At 36.3% G+C, this 9334-nt stretch overlaps 1 protein-coding gene across 1 annotated transcript in view; it reads right to left on the reverse strand.

The window, feature by feature from the left end:
• The window catches only part of USP34 (ubiquitin specific peptidase 34), a gene marked incomplete at its 5' end in the record, with an annotated part of 85204 nt that overhangs the window by 10915 nt on the left and 64955 nt on the right, over positions 1-9334 (reverse strand). Inside the window, 5 exon segments of the mRNA XM_009574576.1 lie at positions 2058-2136; positions 3360-3517; positions 5018-5652; positions 6670-6817; positions 9290-9334. The exon segment at positions 9290-9334 is cut by the window's right edge and continues 34 nt beyond it. Coding sequence (XP_009572871.1) covers positions 2058-2136; positions 3360-3517; positions 5018-5652; positions 6670-6817; positions 9290-9334 — 1065 coding nt within the window.

The following is a 9334-nucleotide window of genomic DNA, read 5'->3' on the forward strand; positions in this document are numbered from 1 at the left end:
ACAGATCAGGGTTAACTAGAGCTGTTAAACAAGTTCTTTTTATACATACGTATGTGTGTATGTATCTCAGTCTACTTAGGAGTTTCATGTATGAATAAAGTTATAGCTCAGTTCCTAACTTTTTAGCCCAAGTTTACTGAATGTAAGCTAGCTAACTATAGTTAATCAAAAGGCTTACACTTGTAAAGAACTCGTGAAAACTCAATTTTCAAACAGTACTGCAGTGTCTTAATTTTTATTTTTCTAACTGATTTTGTAATTCCAGCTTTTTCTATCGCACTTTGTCCCAGAAAATACAAACTAGTGACATAAAAAAAGTTAAGAGAATTTTTTATATAAACCATATAAAAATGGGGTTGGAATCAACCTCAAAGCATCATCTGGTCCATCCACGTGCCTTAAGGCAGACTAAATATCTGTATATCCTTGACAGATGTTTGCTCAAAGTCCTCCTGACGACTTCCAGTTGTGCTGGCTGACACCTTCTGAAGCAATCTATTCCAATATCCCATTTACTGTACAGCTAAAACTACCTCCTATCCACTTGTCTTGCACCATGGATTTTTGCCAGTTTATTATCCCTTCCTGAATACACCATTCTACATGTGCCAAGAATGAACTGCATCTTATTTTTACACTTCCTCCAACACATCCAGACAATCTTGATTTTTATTCTTGTTCTCAAAAGGACCTAGCGTCCTTCCCCATTTTGCATTGCCAGTATATTTAATAAACACACGTTCTCGTCCATCAACTCAATAATGGAAGTGTTGAACAGAATCCAAGATCTTACACTCATCTTAAGAAGGACAAAAGAAAAAAAAAAAAAGAAGATAAACACTGTATGTGCCCTTTTTCAGTCTTCTGGTATCTCGCTCATCTTAAAAAAAGCAGCCACTAACAGTTCAGAGCTTTTTTCAGCAATGTCTTTTAGGCTTTTCCTACATTACTGCAGGACAGTATGAGTGGATCTGTAGTGTGAAACTACTGGTGGGCAGGGGCTTGACATCCAAACTGTACCGGTTTCAGGGCTGCGTTATTTATTCTTTTTTTTCTCTCTATTTTGAACTAACTCTGGTCTGGTCCCATGGACCAAATATCCATTTACAACTGGAATACACTAGATGTGCTCCAGAAATGCATCTTTAGGTTTAGTTTCATCGGAAAGAAATCTAGTTTATGTGTTCTTAGACCACTCCTTCTTGGAAACAAAAGCACAATAGGTAGGAAAGACAAGGAGAATTGCCTCGGAAGTGCCTCAAGAAGTGTTCAGAAATATTAATCACAATTGCATCTGAGTATCCTTTATTTCTGTATTTTAATCTGTTGCCTTAACACTTCTTAACTAGTGACAACTCTGTGACTGTGCTCAGCCACTTACTCACAGTTGATCTGTAATAAAGAGAATGACACCAAAAAAAGCATAAACTGACTCCTCTCCATATAATCTGTTGGTGGCTAACCCTCTGTCCTTGAAACAGGCAAACATTTTCCTTATCTTTTTACTACTACAGAAATCTTACTAAAGACGACAGGGGAAGTATCTAGGTAAAGAAAGCCAAGACTCATTTCTTACTACTCACGACATCTCTTGCTGGTTGCAACTTTTTCAGTAGACCTAATTTACTCTCCATTATGAACCTCAGAGCAACTGTATCCATCCTTGATATATGAGATGACACATCACCCTTTTATTTCTTGATTAACTTTCCTATTTAGAGCTACATCCTTTTATAGTTATCCTACCAAATCACTGTTATCAACTAACCTGTTATCTCTATCCTGTATTAAGATTTGTATCGCCTCAAATTTACTCACTTAACCTCCTACATCAGTGTTTCGACATGCAAAATGTCTGGTATGTCTTTTTTTGTCCTTCCTATGATCTTTAAGATTTTAAGGTTTTACATGTATGCCAGTACTTAATCAACATATTTCTTACCTTTATTTTAAATGATACCATATTAAAACATCTAAAGCAAACACATTGTCAGGAAGGAAGTGATGACTTGATAAGAAAGCGAGGTGTTTATTAGAATTAATAACAAAGTATTTACCTCAGTCATCAGAATCAATCCTCTATTAAACACAACAAGAAGTCTGTCTTCATCAGATTCTAATAATATTCTGAAGGCACTAGGAAAAAAATCCAAACATTGAGAACACTGAAAAATACATATCATTTTTTCATAATTCATACAAATGCTTAAAAGTGTTATGCTCGTGCTATATTTTGGAAAATAATCACAGAAGAACAAAGAAACCCCAAAGGAACGTAATTATTCTCTTCATTTTTTTCCCCAACTTTTTCATTTAAAAATGCCTCTGATGTCAACTTCCTTTATGTCAACTCTATGTTATCGAAAGTAATTTATAAACAACCTTTACAGAAATATTTCCTAAATGTCTGCAAAAATGCTAAAAACTGAGGAAAATAATGTACTTCAAAAGACAGAAATTTAAGCTTGTCAAATGATACATTTAAATAGGTTCAGTTAAGCATATGTTTGGACTATTAAATGTATAAAATAATTTCTATCAGAACATTTTATGCTTATAGCAGAACAGAAAATAAATGATGATGCATAATCCCCTCCCCACACAGCAATTCTCCCAGAGCATTTGGGAAAATCTGGTTGCGCTCTAAGACAGATGACTGTATGTAATCCCTTCAAGTAACACAGGTCATTTTCCCTTTTCACAAGAGCGTTTCGATGCATCAACAGTTGCATTTAAAACCCCAATACCTGACCTATATACACAAGCAACTTATAGTTATACTGAAAATACCCAAGCAACAGTTTCAGATGTACTACTAAGACAGACTAGAAATGAAAAACTATTTGAAGATAGAATAACACTCTGTCCCACAGGCACACTTACTAAAAAACATTTCTGCCCCAAAATAACAAATGTCAACAACAACGGCTGAAATTCCTGCTTTGCCCATCTAGACTAAACATGGCAGGCTGAGAATGGAATTTCAGCTTAAATGTTGAATTAGAACATTGATATGTTTTTAGTTTTTTTCTAAGGGCTTTACTGATGCAATTTTGTCATAGTGTTTCTTTTTTGAACCCTATCAATATACACCCGTTTATTACAAAATATTTGCTTAGTTTCTGAATTTTCAGCTGATGAAACGTTCTAAAATGAATTATATTCACAAATAATGGATTTTGGGAAAAAAGTTATAATTGAAACTTTCTGTTCGCTTACTTCTGAATAAAAGTATCCCCAAAACTTTTTCAAAAGAGTATCAAAATAACAACACTAATTTTTATTGTACTTCACATTTAGCAAAATATAGTTCTTATTCAAACAGGATTAGTTACACTACAACTTCACTACTAATGTACCTTATTAAAGTAGTCCAACAAGACCGTCCGTCCAAGCAGCGCAGGTAACAGCTTATGGTTGTTTTCTTAAATTGCTTTATATCTTCTATCTCTTCCTCTCTCATGTCTGGTCTCTGAGCTACAAACAGTTGCATGAGATTAAACAGCTCTTCTACTGCCTAAAACACACAAAAATATTAGGTTAGAGTAATCTCTCTCAGTATGTTATGGTTTATATCTTATTTGCATTACTTCTTGTGTATTACTTCTACTAAGTAACACATAAAACAAACACATGTAAGCAAATTTAGATGGGAATACATTTTTAGGCACTACAACAAAGTTATAAAATCAGCAGACAACATTTTAACCTTAAATAATTAAAACTAAACGGGTCTTAAAAACTTAAATTCTGACATAGAAATTGTGGATATTTCTTATCTATCTTGAATGCAGTTTGCTTTTAGCCTTTGCTATTTACTGTGTGGATTAGGACACAGACATTTGAGATAACCCTTCTGAACATTAAATGGATGTTTTGATGCTTCCTAACAGCACAGCTCATTGCCACTATATATATATATATATATAAAGAATCTGAACTCCTGATCCATGTGACCAAACTTCCCAGCTTTTCTTAAGGTACGTAGGGGGTCATCTACATGGTGCATGGGTATGTGCATTCTCTGATGACGATATTATATTCAAAGTAACAGAATTCAGAAAGCTGCTTGTGCTAAAACTCGCTGAGGTCCCATATGTGTGGGAAACACTAAAGACAGTGGAGTAAATAAAGTCCCTAGCAAGACAAACTGAGACTTCCGAGGGAAGATGCAAACAATGAAAGCAGCAGGAAAAAAAAACTCCCAGGACTGTCAGAGTATAAATTTACTCTGCGAGCTGAACTAGACAGAAGTTGAACATAGAAGATTCCATGCCTCCTCCTCTTCTACATAGTGAAGAAAATCTTTGTATTCTTTCTGTCCTCATACACCTATAAAGGACCTCAAAGCAATATTCACTGAGTAATCATAAAAAAAATGCACATTTTGCCTCTTAAAAACTTTGTAAGCCTGTTTTTTCACCGTTACACATGGACTATTTTAACTAGTATCTACTCTCTACTGCAAGTGTCATATTGTTGTAGAGACAGTGCAACTCCCCGTGTACCAATGTTTTGCAAAAGGTACACAAGTGTTCCCAAGGTGAACACCAGGCCGTCCTCCGTTTGAATGCAACAGGCTAAATCTTGGTCCTATTCCAGAAACTGAAAGCAAAGAAGAAACTCCCTGGGAATTCCTCCAACTTAGTGTGTTAGAATGTGACACGCTTTCTTCAGACCACCATTAAAGGCTATTCCTTCTTTCTTACAACTAGGCTGGTGTACAAAATATTGAAGAACAGTGGAAACACCAGTGTCTGCTTCCAGAAAAAAAAAAAATATCTCCAACTGCTACACAGCAAGGAAGAAAATCCAAAACACCAAAACAATCCCCGCACAAAGTACAGTAATCGGATCTAAACACATTATTAATTACTTAAACCAGGAAATCAAAAGATAATACTTTCACCTCTGGATACATTAAGTACGTCTTTTCATCTCTTTCATTAAAAGAAACATTCAGTAAGAGAGGAAATAATAACAATGAAATGGTGTTTTTTGGTATCAATCTACTTACTCCTGGGTACTGACTGGCATGTGGCGTGAGATTCTTAAAGGCCCACTGGATATTCTGGTGAGAAGCCAACTGCCTTGTGAACGCAGGGGACTGCTCACAGCAGAGGCGCAGGATGCCATAGTAGGCAGGCAGCATCCCGCGGTTAAAGAGCACCACATCCTGATCGTCGTGGTCTGCGAGGATGTAATTGAAGGCAATGTTCTTCGTCACCACGGGATTCTGTACAATAAGGCGTACGTTCTCTGGACAGTCGACACACACATTATACCAAAAAGACAGCAAAGCCTGTTTATTGTGGTTGGTGGCTATAGCCGGCTCAGAAAGTTTAGGCTGGAAAAGGTTCCATAAGTCCATGAAGTAAGTAGAAAACATGAGTTTCTCAGTTTTTGAGATCAAACAGTATGTCATGAAACTGAAGTACGGCACAAGTTTTGTAGTGCCATGAACAGCAGCATCAACATATAGCTTAGCTCTCGAAAGAAGGCCAAGAAGCACATTGTAGACTTGATGAAGAACTACTGTAGTATCTGGACTGAGAGGCAGATCGCGTGTAGCGATGTGCAAAGAGCGGGTCGATCGGAACATCTGACGGAAGGAATTGCTTGGAATAAGCGACACCAAGAGATAGGCTGCAGCTTCAAATAAAAACAAATTTGTTACACCTTTGAAAATGACATACATGCTTAACAGCCATTTAAACAGATGTTAAACTACACTGTATGTTCCATTTACAGATTTCAAAGCATTTTACAGAATCTGGTATTACTATATTCACACTAGAGATGAAAAAAAAAAAAAATCAGAGTGGGTGAGATTAGCACAAAGCGTGTTAATAGTGGTGTTGAGATTTGCTTTCAGGCCTCTTCACCCTATATTCCTGTCTGCTGCTTGGTTCTAACTGTTCTAACACAATGCATCCCATCACAGAAATACAAAACCAGACGTTTTCTATGACTAAATTGTCCACTGCTTTATCAAGACGTCATTACCTCTTCAGAGATATTTACAACTGGATTCTGTTGCAAAGTTGTACCTCCAGTTTCCACATCTTCCTTAACCACAGAAAATGTATTAAAATTCAGTGTGGCCTATTACTGTGGAATCTCCTTTATAAAAAAATTTAGACACAGGAAGGCTGAAAATGTGATCTGGCAATCTGACACTGTGATTCTGGGCAGAACAAACTAGAGAGCCAGGACACCCTGGAGTTAGGGAGAAGCACAGGCTTCTTCTCCTTGATCTACAAGGTCAAAGGACTCAACTGAAGATTACTCTGTGACAGGTGAAAGAAGAACATGTACTACTCCTACCCACAGTACAACTACGTGATGGACACTATGGAGAACCTCTTGGATTAGGTCGTCTTCTTCTCTGGGTTTTCCTGGATCTTGTAGATTAACCACATAAGATAAAGAACCTACTAATGTATCATTCAACTTACGAAATCAAAACATAGTTTTCATCAAAACCAGGCAGTATGTCTTGATGAGGCACCACAGTTGTACTAGTATTTTAAAATACAGCAATTCTAAAACAATTGGAAAAGGAAGAAACAAGCACAAGAGCATGTATTTCATTTGTGACAGGAATAACCCATGCATAATAACTTGCTACAACAGAAGAATAATTTTCTTCAATTTAAATTAACTTACAAGTTCTCACTCTAGGATAGTTGTGTGCCAGAAGAAAACGTTCAACCCAGTTTTCCATATTTTGCAGCACCCAGCTGTGGGCTAGTTTATTTCGAGGTGTCTGCACAGCCAGCCAATCCAGGCACTGAGATGGGTTGTATTCAATGACCTGAAAAAAGAGTGGAAAAATCAAAAAGAATACATTAACCTTGATACTATGTACTGATTGTATTAAAAAACCCTAAAAATAACTATTAAGACTTACAAAATTTTTTTTTAAAATCATGTAGGGCTATCAAAGCACCTACAAGACTGAGGTGCTCTGGCAGACAAAGAAAACCCTTATTAAAATTTCACTGGTTTGTGCTTCTGAATCTTGTTCCGAGCTTTTGAAAATTCAGTCTAAGACCAGGAAGTTATTCTACATATCCTTTCTGCATATTCTGAGGTACTTAAGAGTTGAAATGTTAAGGACTTAGAAAACTGAACAAGCTTGTCTTTATAAACAAGTAAATCTTTTTTTTAAAAAAGCTAACACAAAATCTTAACACCGAATCAGTGTTTTTATACAAGTTGTATAAAAAAATAAATGGTATGCAAGTACGTTCATATAGCTTCATGCTGAGGGTAGCTATTATGTTTTTTATGAATATGCAATTTCAAGGAATAAATTTACCTAGTGCTTTTCAAAGGTAATGAAAAGCCCATGGAGTGCTGTTGTACAGTTATCAAAGCCTTACAGATAATAAGGAGAAAACATATCTTCCTGTGTCTTTCTTGGTTCTATGTAATTAAAAATTTGTTGACATATTATTAGGCCAATAAATGTAGTTCACTCGTTTAATTGTTTTCAAAAACTGTTTTCTTTTTACCTTGCAGTTCAGGTGCCCAGACAAGGAAAAAGGAACTCTATCTATCTAAGTAACCACAGGCAGTAACTGAATTGCTGAAGCTGTTCCCAACTACTCTAATCCACCTGAAGAATATGAGCAGCTGACATGACCAAAACTCTGCTTATAAAATTTTAATCTCTGTTTAAAAATAAACATATTAAGAACAATCTCCTCCCTTTTTTTAGAAATGACAAATTGATCTGTCAAGTTTCCTTCGTAATAGCTGGAGGGTATCTCCAAAAAAGAGACTATCATTTTTCACTGTCTTCACCACTCAATCACTTTTTAATGACTTCTAGAAACCGGAGTGGCTGCAAAAGCAGGTTCTACGCCCTCAATCTGTCTGTCTATGCATTAACTACTGGGCCTCTCACCCCTGCCTACACAATTTGTAACTCTAAGCCTTCAAACGTGTCAACAAGGTAAGGATAATCATGCTGGCAACACCAGAGACTGAACCAATGACGTCTACTGCTAAAAGCTTGGCTTTCCAACAGAACCTGTCACCGACTTGCTTCCTCTATAGGTTCAGTTTGTGTAGTGAGAATAGGGAGGGACATAACAAAAGAGGACTGCTTAACAAATTACATACATTTCTTTGTGGCTACTGACTGAAGCATGAAGCACATGTACTTCATGCCACAACCTGTGTATTGTCAAAAACTCTCTTGGAAAGGTTTCCTTATTGCTGAGAGAAATTCATAATCTACCGCTTCCTCGTATACAGAAAGCAGCTAGATGTAATTCTTGACCGTAAGATCAACTGTTTGAATTCTCTTTACCTGAGGTACAGCAGTTACAGCTAATTCATATTCAGATCAGACACCCAGCAACACTTGGTATACACTTTCCCAGATTACCTAGTGGTTCCTATCTTATAACTGCTCCTAATCAGGAGTAAAATACTTTTGAACAGCAATCCATATTCTATCCCACAGTGCTTCAGTGGGATTGTGTTTTACCAGAGGTCTCAATTCTGCACAGTAATGATCTTTTACAAACACCAGCCCCACGTTTTAAAGAGTATTAAAGGGAATGAATCTTCAACAGCTTGTCCTCAGCAGTCTTCAGGCTGGACACACTGTTCTTAGTCATAAAGACGTTAAATTGTACTGGGAACGCAAAGAGCAGTTAGTTGAAGTGAAAGCTTTAATTCCTAATCTATTGCTCAGATCAAGGAATTTATCCCTGTCACAACCTGGTTAAAAAGTCTCTTTCTCGCTTTAGAAATGCAAGCAAGAATGGTCCTGCACCACAGCAATTATCCACTGGATTTAATTTAGTACTATTTTATGGTTAAAAATGTTAATGAATATTTTACAGAGTACAAACGAATATTCAAAGAACCAGTACATTGGGGGTTTTGTCCATTAACAAATGATGTGCCTTGAAACATTTTACAGTCCTTACAAAAGGATAACGGAGAAAAATAAGTGGAATTTGCCTAGAAGCAGCATTCTAGACCCTTATTACAAATCAATTAATTTCTCATTAAACTAAAATTTAAAGTTAAACTGAAATACCAGTTAATCAGAATGCTGTTAAAATAACGTTAAAAAGTTAGAGCAGAACTTTTAAATGTCTATTAGCTGTTGCTGTTGATTTGGAAGAGAAATGGTCATAAAAAAAAAAGAAAATCATGAATTGATGCAGCAAAGATGACAATTAGATGTAAAACCCTTTCATAGACATAAAAGAATGAACAAGAAAAGGACAATTTAGCTTCTGTTTTCTTTTACATGTTGTACCTCCCATATCCTCTGCAGAATGTAAGAAGCAAAGGGTGGCATTCC

Source organism: Fulmarus glacialis, unplaced genomic scaffold (genome assembly GCF_000690835.1).
Source record: "Fulmarus glacialis isolate BGI_N327 unplaced genomic scaffold, ASM69083v1 scaffold4750, whole genome shotgun sequence".
NCBI lineage: Eukaryota > Metazoa > Chordata > Aves > Procellariiformes > Procellariidae > Fulmarus > Fulmarus glacialis.